At 38.1% G+C, this 23,739-nt stretch overlaps 1 protein-coding gene and 1 long non-coding RNA gene across 4 annotated transcripts in view; one reads left to right on the top strand and one right to left on the bottom strand.

Moving 5' to 3' along the window:
- The window catches only part of cdk17 (cyclin dependent kinase 17), a 95,776-nt gene that overhangs the window by 32,375 nt on the left and 39,662 nt on the right, over nt 1-23,739 (top strand). For all 3 annotated transcript variants that reach the window (XR_015942103.1, XR_015942102.1, NM_001201357.1), the window contains 1 exon segment: nt 10,451-10,599. Coding sequence is in view for 1 of the 3 variants with exons in the window: in NM_001201357.1 (NP_001188286.1) it covers nt 10,473-10,599 (127 nt within the window). In the remaining 2 variants the exon portion in view is untranslated.
- LOC148679927 (uncharacterized) lies at nt 7,173-10,241 on the bottom strand. Its single transcript, XR_015942245.1, has 3 exons — nt 8,186-10,241; nt 7,912-8,130; nt 7,173-7,718 (listed from the first exon to the last, which is right to left on the bottom strand). It is a non-coding gene; the product is annotated as an uncharacterized LOC148679927 (long non-coding RNA).

The raw sequence follows: 23,739 nt of genomic DNA, 5'->3' as shown, positions 1-23,739 counted from the left end.
GCTACTAGGGTGGTTAATTTAGGTTTAAGTGGCATTTGTAAGGAATTGGATGCAAGCAGAGAATGGTTCTTTGTAAAGCCTGGAACACTATCAGATGTTAAAACTAAGCTCAGAATCAATTCATGAAGTAATAGCAATGTATTTTAAATATCGCAGAGTTGTTTTCTCAAATCATACTCTGACACACCTATATGTTGGCGCCAATGCAGATCCTTCCCCTCTCTCTGCTCCCAATGCTTTCCTGTCTGTCTTTTACTGTCCTTTCACATTAAAGATGAAAATCCCTAAAAAAGGGGTGTCCAAACTCGGTCCTGGAGGGCCGGTGTCCTGCAGAGTCTCCAACTTGCCTCAACACACCTGCAAGGATGTTTCTAGAAAGCCCAGTAAGAGTTTGATTAGCTAGCCCAGGTGTGTCTAATTGGGGTTGGAACTAAACTCTGCAGGACACCGACCCTTCAGGATCGAGACCACTGGCTTAAAGTCCACATGGACCGGAAGTAGTTCAGACTTCTATTTCAGCATGTTGATGTGCTTCAAACTGAATAGGAAAATTGAGTTGAAGGCGGGGCTTGTTTGTGTGTCCTTCCCTTAAGTTGTAGCCTTTTATTTACAGTTAAATGCATGTTGGGTGAACATGCTTATGTTTAAAGTATCATGCCAATGACATAATGCATAAGATGAACTATTAATTGATCGTTCGTTTAAATGCCAATGGAACATGGGAATTTTCGTAACTTGACATCCCTAATTCGACAGCTGATTATGAAGCCACTTGTACAGTCATGCGTATAATATGCCTAATTTCACTCACTGTTAAGCATCCTAGCTGTCTCTCTTTATCTCCCTCTCTCTCTCTCTATCTCTCTCTCTGTCTAGTGTTTGCCCTTTTTTGTCATTTTAGTCTCACTTGCCTGCAGTTTGGCGCAGACGAGCAGAGTTGCCGTGGAGATCTCATGCTTTGTAGTCAAACACAAAGACATCATTCTGCTTCTTCTGTGTCTCTTTCTCTCTCTCGTTTGTACGTTCTGCTGCTTGTGTTTTGTGCTCGCTCACCCACTCAGTCAGCCGCTCCATCTCCTTCTCTTTCTCTTTGGGCGTACAGAAGGGTAAATTACAGATTCTGATCTGTGAGAAAGAAGATGCGGAGAAGTCCCAGGGAAAGATGTGTTGCCATGGAGAAGGGAATGGACTTTTTTGTTTGTGCATATGTGGGAAGAGATAGAAAGAGAATCGAAAATACCCTGCCTCTCCAATCCAGCCCCAGAGTCCTCCAAAATTCATGTGAAGATTCAAACTGGGCTTTCCAGACTGTGTAGAGGTTAAAAATTTAGGTGGATTTTAAAGGGCATTCTAGATGAATATGGACTTTTAGTTTTATTTTTAGGGATTTTAATTCACTTTAAATATCTGTTATAGTATCAAAATCAACCAATATGGGTGTTTTGAATTTGTCTAGTCTGTTATTAGGTAGACATAATATCTTGGCTTAGAATTTTTTTTATGATTAGTAGCATCCTGTTGTGGGAAAAATCTCATAGAACTGAAATGTATAGTAGTCAGTATGGCAAATGTAGCCCCGCCTTCTAGTACAGGAGCCAATCATCTATTGCTATAGACTGACTATTCTCTGGGGGAGGGGCTCAGATCAGATTTTTTAACGACTATGTCTGCAGTTCTTATGAACCATTTATGGTCAGCAAGCACACTGGAATCCCAGCGAATACTTGCTTCACAAACATGACCAACTACACTTGAAAACATTTTCTCTGGTTTTGTAATCTGTATGAGCCACGCATCAAATAACAGCAACTACTCGAACCGTCACAAACTTGAAAATAAAGAATCGGTCTCATTTTTGGAGGAGATTTGCCATCAAGACCAAATCAGGAATTACTTTAGAATACCAGCGCAATTGGACAAGTCATTATTCAGAAGATGCTAATGTGGAGCGTAAACAGAAACAGCCATAAAGAAGGTTGGTGTTTTGATCTTGTTCCCTTAGGGCAGGGGTGTCCAAACTTGGTCCTGGAGGGATGGTGTCCTGCAGATTTTAGCTCCAACTTGCCTCAACGCACCTGCATGAATGTTTCTAGAAAGCCTGATAAGAGCTTGATTAGCTAGCCAAGGTGTGTCTGATGGGGTTGGAACTAAATTTTGCAGGACACCGGCTCTCCAGGACTGACTTTGGACACCCTGCCTTTGGGCATAGGTCTCAAACTGGTTTCTGGAGGGCCGCTGCTTTGCACAGTTTTGCTTCAATCTTAATCAAACACAGCTGATCCAATTAATTAAGATGTTTAAGAGTCCAAGAGACTATTAAACAGGTTAGAAATGGAAGTGGTTGGAGCTAAACTATGCAGAGCTGCGGCCCTCCAGCAATTGAGACCATTGCTCTAGCATGTACTCACAATAGGCACATTTGCATTGAACCATGTCTGGGCAGGATTGCCCCTTTCCCCCTCTGCCAGCACTGTATTTTTACCTCGCTCTCGCTCCATACAATGGAGATGGCTTTAGTTATATTGTTTTGTATAATTTTAAGTGGTTTGATATGCGGTGACACACAGTCAAATATTTTGCTTAACAGCTTCACCTCTTTCGGCACTCATGAATTTTCTTGAAAGTCTTTGTGCTACATGTATTAGAAGGTTTACTAAAGGTGGCAGCTGTCGTGGAGGGGGAGATTTGTTTCTTTTATAAACTATTTAAACAGTAGTTTGTGTTCATTGAAAAGTAAAAATTATTAATAAATCCATATTAAACAGTCCCTTAAGAGTGACGTTGTGTCCTCAGTTTTGCGCTCAGGCACGCTTTGCACTCACACTGCAAGCATACTGGTCAAAAACCCAAACAAATCGCAGTTTGGCACAGACCTTTCATCCAGGCCAGGGTCGCTGAACCTCACCCGCTCGCGATTCAGGCCCCGTTTACACTAATACGTTTGAGTTTTTTAAACGCATAAGTTTTGCTACAGTTACGCCATCCATCCACACTGAAAACAGAGCTTTTTGAAAATGCTAAAGTGCTCCGTGTTTGTGTGGATGGGGGAAAATAAAGACATCTGAAACGGAGGCGTGGCTGCAGACATTCGCCTATCTGATTGGGGCTATTTCCTCAAGATTTAATAGCCTACACACAGTTCAGTTGTAAATTCAGACTTCGCAAGTTTGATATGGAAAACAGACTCCCGGGGACACGTCGAGTAAATCTTCAAAGGCAACAGTGTAGTTTTAAACCTCATTCACATCACCCTGTCTAGGTTGTTTCACTTTCTTAACAATAAAATGAAAACTTGATATGAGGAACTGCCTATTTTCATGATATTAGCAACTTAACAGACACTAAAAATATAGAGGCGTCATGTAGCTGCATATTTATATGACCATCATCTTCACTGTATGCATATGTATAACAAAACGGAACCTATAAAATAACAGCCTCCTTTCGTTTTCATTAAAAATATGCATAGCATACATTCACTTTGACTGAATATCAGTTTTAATAATCAATAATGGCCATTATAAAAGTATAACATACAATAACTTTATAAATTATAAAAAATAAATGCAAGCAATCAGTGAAATGTGCAGAATTAGTGTATACGGTTACATTAATTAATATATTATCTTATCTTTGCGCTTATCTAAAACGCGTTACCTGAGAACAAGTAATAGATTGATAAGACGTTAGATATAGACGACAAGATTAATTAAATATCCCGTAACAAATCTAGATCCAGCAGTAAATCCTTAATGAGAAGTCCGACGTACACAGCTCTTATCGCCGCAGTGCATGCCAGATCATGTGTTAGGTCACGTGACGTGTGTTTTCAGCGGTAAAGTGTGGATGGAGAGTTGTCAAGAAACGCTGGGGTGAAACGCCTGTGTGGACGCGGATCATTTTCATTCTAAAACTAAGATGTATTAGTATAAACGGGGCCTCGGAGCACTCACACGTAGCAGTTGAAAAGGCAAATGGTGGTCAAGCACACCTGGGCGTGGTTCAGATAGCCTAGTATGAGTACATCCTTAAGGCTGATTTATACTTCTGCGTCAAACACCGGCGTATGCTACGGCGCTGACGCATAGCCCTTCGCCGTGGCCGTCGTCGTCACTGACGTGCACCTCTCAAAAAATGTAACTACACGTCGCAACGACGCATAGCGTAAGCTCTGTGATTGGTCGGCTTGGTATCGCTGACGAGTCTGAGCGGGACCGAGAGCCGCACGAATGGCGCGAGCGATTGTTTACAAGTTTGAAGTCCCGTGGAGGAGCTCCGATGGAAAGTTTTGTTTTGTGTTTACCTCATAGTTAAAGTTGTTGCACGTCCGCCGGTTCCTGCCTTAAAATGAGCGAGTTTGAGTCACTTGTACATCCCGGAAGTGTTAAGGAAAAGCAAAAAAGCAGCGAAGAAACTCGACACAGAGGAACAATAACACCTCACTGCCAACTAGCATTTCGAAAGGGTTAATGCAGACTGACAGAGACAGCGTGCAGAAGTATAGATGCACAGCCACACGCGTTGCATGCGCCGAGGGTTACACCGGTCACCTGACGCAGAAGTATAAATCAGGCTTAAGAGTGCACATGCGCATTAGCTTGAGCAATAAAAAAAATATGCAGATTTTTGTGTGATTTGCATGTTTAGAAATGAATCTTAAGAGACTGTTGTATTTTAATTGTATTGGTGACTCTAAATATGAAATTTAATCTTAGCTTAGCTAACAGTTTTAGAGAATTTGATGTTTCCCCATTCAAACAGAATGCCCGAGTATGCTGATTGAAAGACACTTCAAGGCTGGCCGCCAAGTGAAATGGCTTGCCTTAAAGGGACTTTGGTCCGGTTGCTTAAATTATGCAGTTGCATACAATAAACCCGCTTGATTTGAGGTGTCTGCAATACAAACAGTGTGTCAGTTTTGTGTGTGTTTAGCTGCCTAACCCACTTTCCATGTCTGCAGGCTTTGGTTAATTAGCCTGCTGTTTGATGCCTCTGGCTGGCGACTGGTGTGATGTTTGATGTCAGGCCATCCTGCTCTAATTACCCTGCTAACCGTCTGCAGGGGTCGCCCCGAAACTCACCCAGGGCTCGCTGGGGGGATCAGCAGCCCTCGGTGCTGTTGTTTTGTTTTAGTGTGCTATTGAGTAAAAGGCAGCTATGTTTGCAAGGTGTGCAGGTTTGTGCAAGTGCATGTGTTTGTTTTTAAGGAAGCTGCGGTGAGTTTGACCTGTATTATCTGGGCCAGATGGGCACATGAGGGTTTTGTTATGGTGTGGGTAATACGCCCTCTCAATGCCACACAAAGACCCCTTATCTCTTAAGAGGAGGTGGGTTTAATCCCAGCCTGGGGGATGTAAACAGATTCGCTCCTGGTGTTTGATTCCTGTACTCTCTTATGATTGGATGACTGTAAGACTGCTAATGTGGGGAGACACAGAAAGATTAAAAGAGCATGAAGAGACAGTAGACGAGCAGATCTTGGGCATTTCTAAGAAGCTGTGCTGTAAAAATAGATGCAGGTGTCTTTGTAGATGTTGAACTTCCTGTTTATAGTATTATTATCCTTGTTAAATCAGGCATTACTGTTGTTATTGCTAATGCGTTGATCTATTTTGATACATTTAACTCACAATAAACTTATAATATTTTACTTATAATTGACTTAGAACCCAAGATGGCGCTTTAATTCTAATTTTAAACAAAAATATAATGATTTCACTTGATCTTCACTGTATTATCACGGTAAACCACAAGTCCTGTCTACAACATGCATAATTAATGACCTATAACCACTTTTGCATATTTTTTCAGTATTAGTCTCATTGCAGCCTGCTCTTCCCCCTCTAGCAGGCAACTTTCCTATCAGCGTGATGCCCTGGAGAGCTGCTGTCTGGGGACGGATAATGCACCAGGCCGGGGGGTTAATGAAGAGAGGGGGCGGGGTGACAATAGACAGCACTGTGCGCAATACTCTTCGCTCATTGGCCAAGAATGCAGCTTGTCACTCTTAACAACAGTGTCGGTGTCTGATGCTGAAAGGATAGTGGACAAACAGAGATAAAACGAGGAAAAAAAGGCCTGTACGCCTGTTTGTGATTCGTTTGTAGTTGTCCTAATGAGCCAGACAAGTTGAAAAGGCTTGACATAAAGTCCCTGTAGACCTACATGATTAATCTGGATTGAAATACTGATTTTTTTCTGCTTGTTTTAAATGCAAATAGCAACGGTCCTAGTACCAAACCATGCGGTACTCCACATTAAGCTTGTATGGGGGCAGATAAGATGAAAAGGCTCAAACCAAAGTCCTCGTAGACTAACTTGATTAATCTGGATCATATTTTAAAATGCAGATCTTTTTCTATGCTTGTTTTAAGTGTATATAGCAAAGGTCTTCGTACCAAACCATGTGATACTCCTCATTAAGCTATTATAGAGCCAGACAAGTAAAAATGCTTGGCGTAAAGTCCTTGTAGACCTGCATGGTTGATCTAGATCTTTTTCTATGCTTGTTCTAAGGGTAAATAGCAATGGTCCTCATACCAAACCATGAGGTACTCCACATAAAGCTTGTATAGAGCCAGACAAGTTAAAAAGGCTGGATGTAAAGTACTTGTAGACCTACATGATTGAACTGGATCATACGCTGAAGCAGTTATCGTTTTTCTATGCTTGTTCTAAGTGTAACTAGCAACAGTCCTAGTTTCAAACCATGCAGTACTCTACATTAGGCTTGTATGGAGCCAGAGAAGTTGAAAAGGCTCGACATAAAGTCCCTGTAGACCTACATGATTGATCTGCAACATATGTTGAAATACTGATGTTTTTCTATGCTTGTTCTTACTGTAAATAACAATGGTCCTAATACTGAACCCTGTGGTACTCCACATTCAGCTTGTATAGAACCAGATGAAAAGACCCGACGTAAAGTCCCTGTAGACCTTCATGGTTGATCTGGACCATGTGTTGAAATACAGATCCATTTCTATGCTTGTTTAATAACTGTAAATAGCAACAGTCCTAGTTTCAAACCATGCAGTACTATACATTAGGCTTGTATAGAGCAAGACAAGTTGAAAAGGCTCAACGTAAAAGTCCCTGTAGACCTACATGATTGACTTGGATCATATGTTGAAATACTGATGTTTTTCTATTCTTGTTCTATGTGTAAATAGCAATGGTTCTAGTACTGAACCATGCGGTACTCCACATTAAGCTTGTATAGAGCCAACAAGTTGAAAAGGCTCCACGTAAAGTCACAGTAGACCTACTTGATTGATCTAGATCTTTTTCTATGCTTGTTGTAATTGTAAATGGCAACAGTCCTTGTACCAAAGCATGCGGTGCTCCACATTAGGCTTGTATAGAAGCAGACGAGTTGAAAAGGTGTGATCCCTGTAGACCTACATAATTGATCTGGATCATATGTTGAAATTCAGATGGTTTCTTATGCTCATTCTAGGTGGAAATACCAACGGTCCTAAAACAAAACCATTTGGTACTTCACATTAAGATTGTATAGAGCCAGACAAGTTGAAAAGGCTTGACGTAAAGTCCCTGTAGACCTACATGATTATTCGGTGTATCAAGATGAAATACAGGTGTTTTTGTATGCTCGTTCTAAGTGTAAATAGCATTGGTCTTGGTACCAAACCATGTGGTACTTCACATTAAGCTTGTATAGAGCCAGGCAAGTAAAAAAGGCTTGACATAAAGTTCCTCTAGACCAGGGGTGCTCAATCCTGTTCCTGGAGATCTACCTTCCTGTACAGTTTAGCTCCTACCCTGATCAAACCCACCTGAACCAATTAATTAGGACCTGAAATCCACTTGATAATTACAGACAGGTGTGTTTGATAAGGGTTGCAACTGAAATCTGCAAGAAGGTAGATCTCAAGGAACAGGATTGGCCACTCCTGCTCTAGACCTACTTGATTGATCTGGATCATATATTGAAATACTGATGTTTTTCTATGCTTGTTCTAGGTGTGAATAGCAAAGGTCCTAATACCGATCCATGCAGTACTCCACATTAAGCTTGTATAGAACCAGACAAGCTGAAAAGGGTCGACATAAGGTCCCAATAGACCCACATGATTAATCTGAATCATGAGTTTAAACACAGATTTTTTTCTATGCTTGTTCTCTTTGTAAATGGCAATGGTCCTAATACTGAACCTTGCGGTACTCCACATTAAACTTGTAAATTGTATATACATGTATGCTATATTATAGACAAGTGAATGAAGATCGTTGTAGCTCTTCCTATAGTTCTTATGTGGATGGAAGGCTTAGAAATCATTTGAGGGGAGAATGCCATATTCATATGTAAAATGTAGACGTACCCAAATTCTAACATCGCATGGTGGGGAGTTACGTCAATGAGTGTTAAAATGTGTATGTGTGTGTTCGCTCTGGTTGTGCCTCATCCTAGCAGGTCTGACACAGGAATGCCAACTGTTCAAACACAAGCCCATGAAAACACACGCTTGTGGCCGCAGGGTGTGTCTGGACCCTGCTCTCCTACGTAGCAGAATGAGATACCAGCTGTTTGAGACGATGTGCTCTGTCAGCAGGCACATTTAACTGAACGTCGGTGCTATATTGGCCTGTAGCTGTAGCCTAATCCCTCATATGGGCTCTTGATTGCCCTCTCCCTTCTTTTGGTCTGTATCAGATAGACAGATGGCCTGCATGCGTGTGCGTGATTGAATTCGAGAGAAACCAATCACAGATTATCTAACCCGCCATTTCCGGCTCTTTAGGTGCACATTTCTCACTTTGTAGCGTTCTGAATTTAAACACCGTCTGAGAAATGGCATGTCACTGTAACCTGATAGGCGTTTGTGCGTCTCTGTGTATGATTACAGTGCAAAGGGGCCGAATGTTATCAGTTTGTGCTGTACCTCTGATGGACCAGGAAAACCTTGGAGGATTGAATTTGTTCCTCACTTGAACACAACAAACCTTCGAATCCTGTGTGGATTTGGGTGTGTGTAGTCTGACGGTGTTAATACAATGGACAGAAAGGGTCCTGCTGCCTCCCATTACAAGGTGTTTCCTGCCTAAAACAGTGCACAGTCAGCATGTATTGCAAGAAATTTGCAAGCACACACACATTAAAGCCTTTTGAGAAGCAGTGCATGACCGATTTGATATTTTATAGTGAGTTATTTGGTGTGGCGTGAGTGATTAACCCCTGTAATCAAGCTAAATTCAACATTATACTTGGCCTTGAGTTGTTATAGAGGGTACATGTTTTTCTTGTATATAATGGTACCAGTTTATATGTGTATAGGCATCCATGTTCATGTGAGTTTTATTTCTTGGTGTAAAATGACAGCAAGAGATCAAGTTATTTATTTATTTTTTATTTATTTGGATCTGATGTAATTTTTGTACTGATAAAATGCATTGGTGTAAAGGGAAATATGGCATGTGGGAGTGTTTTAATAATGCAGAACCATGCGTTGAAGTGCCTATAAAAACAGAATACACTCTTATGAATTTTTGATTAAAAGCCTTTTGATTATTAATGATATATTTTTTTTTAGATTCCAGTCACGTGCAAGTCTTAAATGCCTGCTGTGCGCCTTAAAACCCATGCCACAGTTAGAACTTTCTAATGCAAACACCAAAATAGGTCTGTGCTGTTTCTCAAGACTGCAAGAAACCATTTGAAAGGCATTTCTTTTCCAGTTTGAACTTAAATTTCTGTAAATAGTCATGATGATTCAGTCTGAAGTAAATGAAGACTCATTCACTATATCTAATTAGCCAAAGATAAAACTGCAAAGACTTAACAGCAGTCTGTTACTTGCTTTTGCTAGTCAGAAACCAGAATTAGATGTTCTCTTGTGAACATTTTATTGGTCTGCGTCGTCTGTGCGTACAACATGACTCGACAGTATTTTTGGTCTGCTTTCCTGGAAGAGAAGTACAGTAAATTTTAATAGACATCCTCTGAAAACCACACAACTCGACTTTAAAATGGAGATAGTTAGCATTTCCATGAACAAGCTCAAATTAAACGCAAAATCTAAAATGCTAAAACTTTAAATAGCTAAAGCATGGTGTATATTGCCTCAATGAAACGTGTATTAACCCTCTTATGGCTAATATCTGTTTTCATCCTGAGTTGTAGGCCTGTCAAAATAATCAATATATCGACTTACCATGCAATACTTAGAATTGAAGTGTTTTTTCTGTTCTTTCAATCTAAAAAACAATAAAGAGAAAGTTAAAAAAGCAGCGCTCCTAGTACTGAGCTTAGTGGTACTATATCAAAAGTGTAATTGGTTTTAGTTTCATCATACTCTGCTCATAGCCAGAAGAGCAACTGTGTATCTTAATATTCAGAATAATAAATGCCTTTAAAAGCGGCCTTGTTGTATGACCGATAGATATTCAGAGACTGATGATGTTAACCCAGTGTGTGCGTTTGTTTCGACAGGCCCCCCCTGCCTCAGAGGCCCATGGAGAGGATGAAGAGGTTTAAGAGACGTTTGTCGCTCACCCTGCGTGGTAGCCAGACGATCGATGAGTCTCTCTCGGAGCTGGCGGAACAGATGACCATCGAGGAGAACAGCAGCAAGGACAGCGGTGAGCGCGTTCGCTTTGTTTGCTGTGTCTATTTCATGTGTGCAGGGTCACCGCTAATGTGAGGCAGTCGAGATTAGAGGCTGATTTATTAGTATTGTGGAATAATAGCTCTGGAAACCTGGAAATGATCCACAGGAACGGAAAGTAAAGGCCGAGTGGAATCGCAGGGGATCTATAAACTCATTATAAGATTTTTTTATAAGCAGCAGTTTCAGTAAAGTCTATTAAATCAGGTAATTCAAGCTTTTGTGAAATGACTGTTGTGTCAAAAATATTGCAGTGTCAACATCTATCGCTTGACTAATATTTGAAGACCACAAATATTCTACATTCTTGCAGTAATGTGAAAACGACTTCTTGTTTACTTTGGCTCTGACCGCTGAAATTTTCACCAGGGTTTTTGACTGGACTCCTGTATTTCTTTCAGAAATGTGTAGAAATAAATCCCAGTCATTTAAATGAATGGGGGTGTACAAACCGTTTCTAATGAAGGGACAAAATCCAAGCTTGATTGAGAGCTCTGGGTGAAAGTAAATATAGCAAACTGTATTACATTAAAGTTGCCTTCCTAATTTATTTCATAATCATTCATTCATTCATTCATTCATTTATTTACTTGTCGGCTTAGTCTCTTTATTAATCCGGGGTCGCCACAGCGGAATGAACCGCCAACTTATCCAGAAAGTTTTTAAACATTCACACACACACACTCATACACTACGGACAATTCAGCCTACCCAATTCACCTGTACGCTTGTCTGTGGGGGAAACCAGAGCACCCGGAGGAAACCCACGCGAAGGCAGGGAGAACATGCAAACTCCACACAGAAATGCCAACTGAGCCGAGGTTCGAACCAGCGACCTTCTTGCTGTGAGGCGACAGCATTACCTACTGCGCCACTGCCTCGCCTTATTTGATAATATCTATAAATAAATAGAAAAATACTGTATACCTTGGGAATTGAATGGCAGAACATTTTAGCGGTATTAAAACCTTGACTTTTCCTAACCGCTGTAAACCTTGAAACTGGTTATCTTCCCATGCCTACTAACAATGAAAGTACATTTCTGGAGGATGAAACTATTTGTACTTTTAAATAATCTGTTTTACATTCATATTCACAGTTAAAAGAGAAATCTTGTGTTCTTCTTGTATTACTTCTCTGTTCCCTATTTTCATGCTAAAGGATTACAAGCTCAATAAACAGCATTTGTTGCATAATTGCTTCCACAATATTTCAGTTTTGTTCCGCGCTTCTATTACTATTATTATGAAAAAAACGAATCTTTATTTAGGAAGTGAATGCTAGCAATTTTGAGGAGACTGAAAGGTGTTTTTTCTATCAGTAAAGTGGTGCAAATGTTTTTATTTAGTCCTTTAAGGGCTTGGCATAACATTTTAACGTTCATTTTACATGCAATTAATTACTATTTAACATGTTAAATATGAAATATGCAGCTTTTTACTTTTTTTTAGAAAAATATATTAATAATATTAAAATTAAATACAACTAAATAATAATAATAAGCAAAATATATTTTACTTTTATGTGTATAAAAGAAAAGAAAAAATAACATAATAATAATAATAATAATAATAATAATAATAATAATGAAAATAAAAAGGAAAAGTTCTACTCTTCTAAAATAACTTAAGGGTCCATCGTCTTTTTGTGATTTAAATCAGGTTGCCAAATGAAAAAAAAAAAAAAAACATACCAGTACAGCCTCTTACAGTATATCATATTTTTTCTAAAGTCAAGTGGTGTAAAAGTTCCATGCTTAAAGGTTGGAGGAGATTTTTCCTTCAAATTGAGCAATATTAACTTTCTAGCCAGAAGCGTAGCAAAGGCAATCACATTTATCTTACTTTCATTAAAACATAAAGACTGTGGTGTAAGATGAAATATTGAAATTATGGCCTCAAGTTCTATATACAGTACCTATTTAATGCATCAGGGAGAAATTGAAATATTAGCTGCCATAGGTCTTTTAGTTTTGAACAAGACCAAAACATATGAGATAGTGGAGCAGGCTCAGCGTTACATCGGTTGCAATTAGACTTTACTGCTAGTTTCACTTTGGACCACTTTGTAAAACTCTGTTTTAAACTAATTGAAGATGAGTGAATATTGTCTAAAATGGATTGCCACATGTCTTCTGATAATTCAGTCTCCAGTTCCACCTCCCATTCTCTTTTTAATTGCACTGGGGTAAATATATAATATATTTTTACTATTTATTTAAATGAATTTATTTTTTTTTAATTGCACATGAAAATCATATAGATTTTTTGTTTGTTTGATGTGGTTCTATTTTAAATAGTAGCCCCATAAACTTCCACCATAAATGTCTCCTTTTATGAATTTTTCTGCTCTACTTAATTTTTTTTTTCTCCAAATAAATCGTTTCACTCTTTTCTACACCCACAGTATTTGATTTTCTCCAGGTCACCTGTATTGACCACACTGCCCAGTGTTAGTCACCCTGACACAACCATTTCAAGCGTTGCGTTAAAAGCTGTCAAGCTGTCGTTCTGATCTGTCATAACTGAAGTCTGCGCTATTTTTGTGACCATAAACAGTGCTGAGCCAGGATCGATGCGAAAGAAGCCTGCTGTCATGCTTCCAGTCATCCCGAATGCCAAAAGCATTGCAACTTCGGCTGAATGGAAAAGAAACGAAGCAAAAAACACTCCTCTTTTTCAAAGGGTTCGCTAGCTAGTAATTACGTAACAGCAATGACACCCCTGTGAGGAGAACGAGAGGAAGAGAACATGTGACAGCTTGAGAGAGACGGGCTAAATTAGCTTTGGTTGCCTTCAGGCCAATCTGAGGTATGGACAAAAATTACAGACAGCGTACAATGAGACACTGTGTAAACTGGAAGTCAATGTGCTATAGTGCGAGTTACAGTTTGTTCCTGTTTACCTTTCATCCCCTGTGCACCCGCTAGTTGTATTACAGTAACCGCAGTCATCATAAGTGTAGATTTGACTACCTTGGCCATTCTGGACGAGACCAGATGGTCAGGTTTAATGTCCTTTTCGGAGCACCAGTGAACAAAGAGTTTTAAGAGAAATGCAAGTGTGAAAACGAGGGCAAATGTTTCTGGAATGTAGGATTAACTGAGTTTTAGAAATGTCTTTTTTCTGTTAAGCGAGCATAATTGACCCTGAAATATCACTGAGCACGAATCAAACAAAAAGCTTTGATCCAAAGCCAAGCTAATTAGAAAATGTTACTGTTTTATGAGGTGAAGATGTATTACAGAGTGTCCGCGGGGTCTTAAAAGGTATTAAAAGTTGATAAATCAATGCACCAAAATTTAAGGCCCTTAAAAGTATTAAAAAGTCTTCAATGCTATTTAGTATTGCATTTAATATCATTTTTGATTATGCAGTGTATTGTTGTATGCTAAAGTTTGCCTGAATATAATCTGCGAATATCAGGATGCTGCGTAGTTTATGAAATCAGTGAAATCCTACTAGATTTGACATCATGCTGCTTTGTTTACTGCAGTAACTCAGGCAACACCATTATTTCTGAAGTTCTGAATGCGCCAACCTGCTGAATTAGCTAGATTTAATAGAGTTTTATTCAGTATATGAGTAATGTTTTAGTTTTTAATTAATTTCTTACATTAATATTTAGTAAGTATGCTGTAAGTTAAAATCTGGCCATTGTTTACGGTTAAAAAGTGGTTATAGGGTCTTAAAATGTATGGAAAGAGTCTTAAAAAAGGTGTTAAAGGGTATTGAATTTCACTCTCTGATTCCTGTTTATACTTTGTATTATATCAGTGCAGTGTTATTATTATTTCTGCCTACAGTTTTGTCATCCACTGCTTTACAGAAGGGTAGATTCTGATTGTTTTTCACCGAGTACGTTTACATGGACACCAATAATCTGATTTTAATACGATTAAGACAACACTCTGATTAAGAGTCTAGCATATAGACAGCGATTATTGATTCATTTAATCCGATTAATAATCAAACTAAACCGAAATTGATTTAAGACATGTGGAGTATGCCGACTTTAGTCGCGTTATTGAAGTGCAGCACAGACATATAAACACTGCAATCAAACTTATCGCTGTGTAGGATTTTCACTGCATTTCGCGACAGGATATTTCATACACAGCAGTTTGACACTATTCTCTGTACATACCGAGTCAGTAAAGGACCACAGACTAACACACCATGAAATGCGAAGGTTTTTTTTCTTCCATTTGGCATGCGGTATCAATTTCCATTAAAACAACACTCTTCCAGCAGTTCATACTATCATCCAGTATCTTGTTTGCCACTGAGGGAGTGCACGAAACATTAAAGAAAGGGTGGCTGTAAGCATGAGTGAACATTTTCCGTGTGCACAGGCCCTTTTAGCCACCAAACTTTAAAAAAGGGAGAAAAAAGCAGCAATTCTCTCAAGAGACTCATTTGAATGCCTGTTAATACCATGTGTAAACAATAATACATCTCTACTGACCACTTTTGATCAGATCTAGGACTGCGCAGTATTGGAAAAATACGACATTGCAATATTTTGTTTTGCTCCGATATATCGCAATATGAATACGACTTAAATGGCTCTATTTGGAAATATTACATTAATTTAGATCATCCAGGATGATCAAGTATTTTTCTAGGCAGTGTGTTGGTAGGAAATATAATAAATTACAGTCATTTCTAAATAACTCTGGGGAGTCTAACAGCATTCAAATACAGAACTTGAACAAACCTAAATTAACAACGCATCATCATTATATAAATAAAAATACATATATTTAACTATATCTTTATCTTTTAATCTTTAATAAATCTAATCCTGTTAAGTGACGATGGTGGGTACACACATTAGGATATCGATGCTCATCTCTAATCAGATCAAGCTGATGTAGTTACACATGTAAAGTCACTTACAAGATTGTATCTACATCGGTTTTAGCAGCAGTACCAACATGCTCTCTCACATCTTTCCTAAAACTATCCTCATAGACTATCATCGACAGAGCACTAGCATTCAGAGAATGCGTTTTATTTTTCTTGGATGTGGCACTCTTTCACCAGTACACTTAAATGTGCACAACGGCCTAAAACATGCCTGTTCAGCTATGCACACATTGAGTGTGGCTGTTTTTAGGTTTCTGTGTTGAATGTGGGGAATGGCACCGCCGTTGACCAGGCCATTAGTACGTCTGGCTGATGAATGTTTTATGAAGACCCTGCCGTTACGTAAAGGTCTTTGCCTTAATCCACACATTAGCGAGGGTTTCTAACGTATGTGCTGGCTTCTGCTACAATCCCGCTCAGGGTGAATGCTCAGTCACAAATTACATTCAGAGGAATGATAATGTGCGCTATGAAGACTGTTAGATATCAGATTCATTTAAATATCAGTTAATTCATAAATATAAAAAGAATCTAGGTTTATTTATTAATAAATTACTCAGTTGAGTGGAGTTTTCCTCCATTTAGGTTTTGTTGGGACACCTCAAAGAATCTTTGTTTGATTTAAAAAATGCGAAAGATCTGTGTTAATTATACACAACCTGACAAAAGCCTTGTTGTCAATCCCAGTTGTAAGAGCAACAAATAATAACTTGACTTCTTGTTGATCATTTGGGAAAGTGGCAGAACGTCAATTTTCCCACATGGAGCTGAGATTTTGACAGAAATCAGTCAAGTTTGGTGAAGGAAAAATCATGGTTTGGGGTTACATTCAGTATTGTGGCGTGCGAGGGATCTGCAGAGTGGATGAAAACATCAACAGCCTGAGGTATCAAGACATTTGTGCTGCCCATTACATTACAAACCATAGGAGAGGGCAAATTCTTCAGCAGGATGCGCTCCTTCTCATACTTCAGCCTCCACATCAAAGCTCCTGAAAGTAAAGAAGGTCAAGCCCAGTCACCAGACATGAACATTATTGATAAGATGAAGGAGGAGGCATTGAAGATGAATCCAAAGAATCTTGATGAACTCTGGGAGTCCTGCAAGAACGCTTTCTTTGCCATTCCAGTTGACTTTATTTAGTCATTTGAGTTATTGCAGAGATGTATGGATGCATCCTCCAAGCTCATGAGAGTCATACACAATATTCATTCTGTTTCCACTGCAGCATGACTTTATATTCTATACTGTACATTATTTCTGTTAAGTGACAAGACTTTAGTCTTAGCAAAGTCAGACCTTACTGTCCTAATTAAATAATGAAAAATCAAGGCATGATCATCTTTTATTTTGGTAAAATAAGCATAATCTAGAGGCCTTTGCCTTTCATATAGGCCAGTTCTGGTACCAAATGATCAACTAGAAATCAAGTTGTTCTTTGTTGTTCCTCGAACTTGGATAGGCGACAAGACTTTTGTCAGGTAGTGTACATAAAACAAGCCATTTAGTTTATAGTCTCGCTTTACCCTTAGGAAAGATGTGTTTCTTGTGGATTGTGAAATTGATGCTCAAATGATATATTGTTCAGCCCTAATTGGATCACTAAAAATTGCATGTAATTCCACAGGTAGAGTCACTTAAAAGATTCTGTCTGCATGGTACCATTGGTTTAATTTAAATATCAGTCATTTAATGAATATAGAAAGAATCTAGGTTTATTTAAAATTAAATAACTCACTTGGTGGAGTTTCCTTCCCTTTAGGATTGTTGAGACACCTAAAAGAATCATTATCTGATTTTAAAATTGCAAAAGATCTGTGTTAATTATACATTAAACGAGCCATTTGATTGATAGTCTTGCTTTACCCTTAGGAAAGATGTGCATGTAACATGGAAATGAGACATAGATCTTTTTGTCTCTCATAGTTGAACACTGATGGAAGAAAATTACAGATGCGTTTTAGGTCTGATATTTTAGTGATGTGACTTTTTAATGTGCAAGGCAAGTTTATTTATATAGCACATTTTATACACAATGGCAACTCAAAGTGCTTTACATAAACAAGAATAAAAGAAACAGGAAAATAAAAAAATTATATAATTAAAATGTATTAAAACCGATAAAAACAGATTAAAATGTGTTAAAACAGGTTCTAAAAGAATGAAAAAGAAATGTAAGACATAATAGTGTGATCTGTTGGACGTAGCACAGTGCTCATTCGGTAAAGGCACAGCTCGCAGACAACCTGTCAAATCCAGCAGGCTTGATTTAGCTTGGAGGAAGCCAAATCCTGTTCCTTGATTCTCAAATTAGATTAGTAATTTGAAGTATGTGTAATATAATGAATGATCAGTGTTATCGTTTTAAGCAGTGTTTTGCCCACAGGAAAGATGTTCACTTGTTTTTCTGTACAGCTTCCTTAAATTCTCAACAGCCTTTGTTTATTTTATGTTTGTGGTCTGGTGTCCAGAACAGGACAGTCATGTGCACCATCTGCCTTTCTAAACTTGTGCTTTAGTCATGCCTGTGTGTTTTTTGTGTGTGTGTGTTTATTTGGGCTATATATTTCCCCCACATTTACAACGCTTCCTGAAGACTTCCCTCGTCTTCATAATGAAGAAAGTGAGGGAATTTATATTTGCCTGTGTTCATTTTGGCAACACGAATGAATGTCAGGGTACTTCACAAAGACCCCTAAGAGCTCGTCACCGGTGACTGTAGGCACAGCAACCGTAGAGCCAACCTCTCGCTGGGCCCAGGAGCTTCTGCTGACATGAAGTATTTTTCTCAGGAGCGCTGTTGCTTAGCAACAAGACAGGATAGACGTACAATTTACCATTGATATATTTATCCACTGAAAAATGATCAAGATATGGCTTTTCTTCCTCTGTTTCTGTTTTAGTGTATGGCATTCCTCAGGGCTCTATCCTGGCCCCTGTCTTGTTCTTGTTATACATGCTTTATTCTGACAACACACAAATTGATATGCCCTTAAAAGTCCTATTTAATTAAAATAAAGTTTTTTTTTATTTTTTATGTTTTAGTATGTTAGGAATGACAGTAAATAATATTAGACTAGATATTTTTTAAGACACTATTATACAGCTTAAAGGGACATTTAAAGGCTTAACTAGGCTAATTAGGTTAACTAGGCTGGTTAGGGTAATTAGGCAAGTTATTATATAATGATGGTTTGTTCTGTAGACCAGTGGTTCTCAAAGTGGGGTTTGGGACCCCCTGGGGGGCTGCAGGACAATGACAAGGGGTCACTTGGTGATTTTCAAAACTCAAATAAATTTTATTAAGCTATTTGAAAGACCATATTTTATGTATAACTCACAGAAGATAGTTAATAGTTGTGTTAAAAACAACAACAACATACAAATAAAAATCAGCCTTTAGTTATTATATTAAAATGTAATTAAATTAATAAATTATTAAATACGGTTATTAGGCTGTTGCATTATTGTGTTGTCAATATGCTCATGTTTATATATGCCTATATTTGTGTCTGCAACATTTATATATTTACAGTATAACCTCCTTGAAAAAATGGGGCTAATAATTACGAGCTTAAAATGATATTTAAAAAATGTAAAACTGCTTTTTATTCTAGCCGAAATTAAACAAATAAGACTTTCTCCAGAAGAAAAAGTATTATCAGACATACTGTGAACATTTCCTTGCTCTGTTAAACATTAATTGAGAAATATTTAAAAAAGAAAAAAAAAATCAAAGGGAGGCTAATAATTCTGTTTTTTTGTTTTGTTTTGTTTTTGTTTGTTTTTTTACGATATATTGATCTTATTCTTCAAGTGTTGCGAGTTTAAGAACTTCTGATTCAGCTGCGTATGGGAGAAATGACTAGTAATAATAAATGGCGGAAAACGGTCAAACTACTTTGCATCCAGGAGCAAAACGAGCTGTATTTAACGTCTAAAAATGAATGGAAGTGAATGAGACTGGAAGTCTCGGGCCAAAAACCTTCAAATGGATGTGCCCACTCCTACGTGAAGAATAAAGTCAATATTGTGATATGAATACAATTTCACCAGGGGATTTAATATCTCTATTGGGAGTTTTGTTTTTAATGGTAGATTGACTGGGTTGATTCTTCAGTGGGAGTGCATCTTCATAAAATCTAATAAACACAATTAAGAAAAATATACAATTGAAAGAAGTGTTTAATTATTTTCAGAGTCTAACTGTATTCCAGTACAGTAAACCTAATCATTGTTAAAATACAATTTCTTGTGCCTGAATGCTTTTAAAATCAATATAGGGTTAAAAATACATGCAAATGATCAATTATAATACAAACTCAACATTGCATGTGCTTTAAAGTGACTATTGTGAATGATCACATGCTGAAATGTTATATTGTGCAACCCTCATCGTATGTACAATTGCATTTAATGTGCTCTGTATAAGTTCTGATTTATTATCTTCTTAGTAGTGGCGTAAAATAGCTGGTTTTTAGCATTTGCTCCTGTTCAAATTCCATTGTTTTGGCTTAAATGCCCACCCACTGATGCTGCCGGTGGGTCGTTCCTCCATCTGACAGCATGACATATTGTCATGGCCCGACCTGTTGAGCATTACCATGGCATTGGCCGTGGAACATTCCAGAGTTTCCATGATGCTTATATGGAAATATAGTCCCTGTGCGCAGCTGGCCGTCGGTGGAACTGTACCACATGGGCTTAAACCTGCGCCACACTGAGCCTGGGCTGTTTTGTTGAGGTGTGTGTGTGTGTGTGTTTGAGCCTGGTGTTTTGTTGGATCGCCCTTAGTAAGCAGGTTGAAAGGCCCGTTGTAATGAGAGACACAGCTGTGGTGTGGGAAGATATAAGAGAAAGAGAGAGACCACAGCGAAAAAGAGAACGCTCTAAATAAATGAGGGAACCACACCATCAGCACTTTATGCTCAAGCATCAAAACAGAGTCTGCAAGCAACGGTGTTTAAAGTCAGCACGCAATCTAAGTGATGCTGTTGATCTGCCAGGCAATGATTTATCATTGTAGGTTAATGCATTGGGGGGAAAATGGCCTTCATTGTCCATCATTATAGGGGAATCATTTGCTGATGCAATAAGATGACTTTGCATTGACGACAGCAGGCAGCAAGTTCGCTCTGGCCACTCTGAGGAAACACTGTCTGTCTTTACAGCCCTGTCGGCAAGAGTGTCAAAATTTGCTATGTTGATTTTAAAGTAGGTGCTGCAGAAAATCAGTTACCTTCCCGCGTAAAAACATGCTTTCTAGCATGAAAATGTTGTGCTTTATTATATTCATTTGACTATGGAAGATCAAGTTGTTGCATGTGGTGTGGCTTTGTTTCACTTATTAAATATGGGTCCATATATCTGAAATATTCTGAAGCTGCAGTACTGTTTTGTATTGTCGTTGTTGTTTGCATGAGATTCCCACTTTAAAAAAAATGATAATAAAAACATTAATGCACATTAACTTTTTTTTTTCCATGTACGTCCCTATAAGAAAACATTGTAAATAATTGGAAACCGTAAATAATCAAAGCTTTTGGAACTATTGTGGTTGGAACCAAAGTTCACAGGACTGTGTTCTCTTGAATCGTCTTAAGTGGTGGACATCTACATTTCGACTGTTTGCCGCCAAACCACGTCATAGCTCATTACCTTAAAGTTGACTTTATTTCAACTCTCTTCGATGCTCAAACTGGCGAAGACGCACTGTTATTGCTGCGGGCTCCCATTGAAAATAAATGACTTCCGGCTACTCTGACGCTCTCGCCCTTTTAGTGTGAACGCACAGTAATTCCTCTATGACTATAGCAATTTTCACAATTCAATCAATCGTAAATAAGTAAAACCTGCTTTATTTTATTTTTTAGTTTTGTTTTGTGTTGATTTGGCACAATTTGGTTTTATGTTGATTTATTGTTATGCTGGGTAAATGAACACGTGACTATTGCCTTAATGCATTAATTAATTAATTAAGGTAAACAATTATTTTGTTGTGAGTTAACTACAGCTGTTTTAATATATATTTTGAAACGCTGTTGTTCACTGGCTTCAAATGCACATAGCGGGAAGCCATAGGCCACAAGAGGTTGGGTGGGGGATTAGTATTGGCTCGGGAAAGGCATCGCACTTCTCAACCAGTGAAAACTTTTGGGGCAAGACTAAAGAGCTGATTTATACTGCTGCACTGAGTGATCGCCGTGACTCATGGCGCATGTCTCGCGTATTGTCATGCATTTATACTTCTGCATGATGCTTGTGTTGCTCTGCATTAACATTCTGAAACGTTTGCTGGCAGTGAGGTTTTTATGTTCCTTTGTGTCAAGTTTCTTTATGGGTGTTTTGTTTTTTCTTCTGACTGTTACCTTAATGTACAAGTGTCTAAAACTTGCTCATAAAGAGATGGAACTGGTGGACGTGCAACAACTTTAATCATAAAGTAAACACTAAACAAAAGTTTTCACATGGAGCTCCTTCACAGGACTGGACACTTGTTAAACACTCGCTTGAAGCGGCTCGCTGCACCACCCACACTTCTCACTGCTTGCACTGTGTGTCATTGCAACGTGTAGTTACATTTTTTAAAAAGGTGCGCATCAGCCATAGCAAAGGGTATGCGCCGGACCATTCGCGTGTGCTTGACGTCTAAGTATAAAAAAGCTGTGAAACTGACGCTTTTGCTCTCACATGAACCGGACGGCACAAAAATATGGATAAAAGTATCAAACTCTTATAATAAAAGTGTGTAATGCACCTCTTTTAAAATCATTATTGATTTTTGTGCATAACAACTCGATTAACTTTGCTTTTATCTATATTTTTGTTTGCTGTTTTTTTATAGTGTTATTATTTTCTTGTGTGTTTTTGTTTTGTGGCTTTGCTTATTTTTTATTTTATTTATTTATTTTTTTACTTTATGTGGGTTTGTGTTTTAAATTCTGACTGTTTTTGTTGCCTTTTTGGTTTAGTTTGCTGTTTTGTTTTGTGTAAAATGTTATTGCAGTCATGTCAGAAGTAAAATCGCCTGCTTTTTTTTTATTAATGTGTTTCATTAATGCTTTTAAATAGTTGACCCAAGCATCAATTCTAAGGCAAGCGTGTGTTTTGTTTTAGAACATTGAATGGGTTAAATACAGAGATTTTGGCCTGTGTCATTCAGAGCCAGAGAGCTGCACTATTTAGCGTGTTTATGTCTCTGAACATGCTGGCATAGAATGGCTTTAAGATTACGATTTCCCAGAGAGCAGCTATTTATCTCCTTATGTAATGCAATACCACTGTGGTGTTGAGTGTTTTTTTCTTTCTTTCTTTTTTTTCTTTTCTGGTGTGTGTGTGTGTATTCTTTTGCGTGCGTGCATGTGTGAGAGAGCTGAATTAGGGGTTGGTTTACTGGACAGGTGGTGCGAGGTGAAACAGGTGGGAGGGACAGGTGGGGGTGACGAGCACACGCACACACACAAATTGATGGTCATATAACCTCTACGGTGGTTGATTAAAGTTAATATATGCATTGTATTTTCTATCTAAAGGAGTCGAGTGTCAGAGTTTGTACTGCTTTATAATGATGCTCTATCTCTTCATTATTAACAGCTATTGTTTAATGTATTGCCGGCAGCCTCTCTTTAATGAATAACTCACCTTTTTGGTTAACTTTTATGCTTGAGTGTCGACAGTTGGAGGTTTTGTTCAGCTGATGCGTAATCATGCCTTGTGTTGATAGGCGAAAATTACTCCAGCTGCTTTCTTGTTGGTTGGTAGGTTACCATTGCAACAACTCTGCAGTGATTGGCTCAGTATTTAATTTAGGGGAGACAGTGCAGGAAAAAGAAAGTGTTTTGCAGTCTAGTGCGAAGAACACATAATACACTTTAAATGTTTTCTTTTTATTATTATCATTATTCATTTATGTCTATAGATTTCCATAATACATATAATTTTAGGCATTTTTCTTCAAATATGTATATTTATTTCTCTTGCCTTGAGCCATAAATCTCTTCTTCAGCTTGTCTTGCATATATTAAGTTGTGTTGTTGTATTTATATATACAGTTGAAACCAGAAGTTTACATACACCCTAAAAAAAGGAAAATAACAATTTAAAAAAAAAAAAATTCTGATGGTAAATCATACTAAACGTCTACTATTTTAGCTCTGTCAGGATCACCTAAATTATTTACTTTTGCTAAATGCCAAAATAATTTCTTTTAGAGTTAATTTGTAGACACTCAAAAGTTTACACAC

Source organism: Danio rerio, chromosome 4 (genome assembly GCF_052040795.2).
Source record: "Danio rerio strain M-AB ecotype USA chromosome 4, GRCz13ab, whole genome shotgun sequence".
In the NCBI taxonomy this organism is placed as follows: Eukaryota; Metazoa; Chordata; class Actinopteri; order Cypriniformes; family Danionidae; genus Danio; species Danio rerio.
Note: the sequence above shows the minus strand (reverse complement) of the source record. Positions and strands in the feature narration are given on the sequence as shown.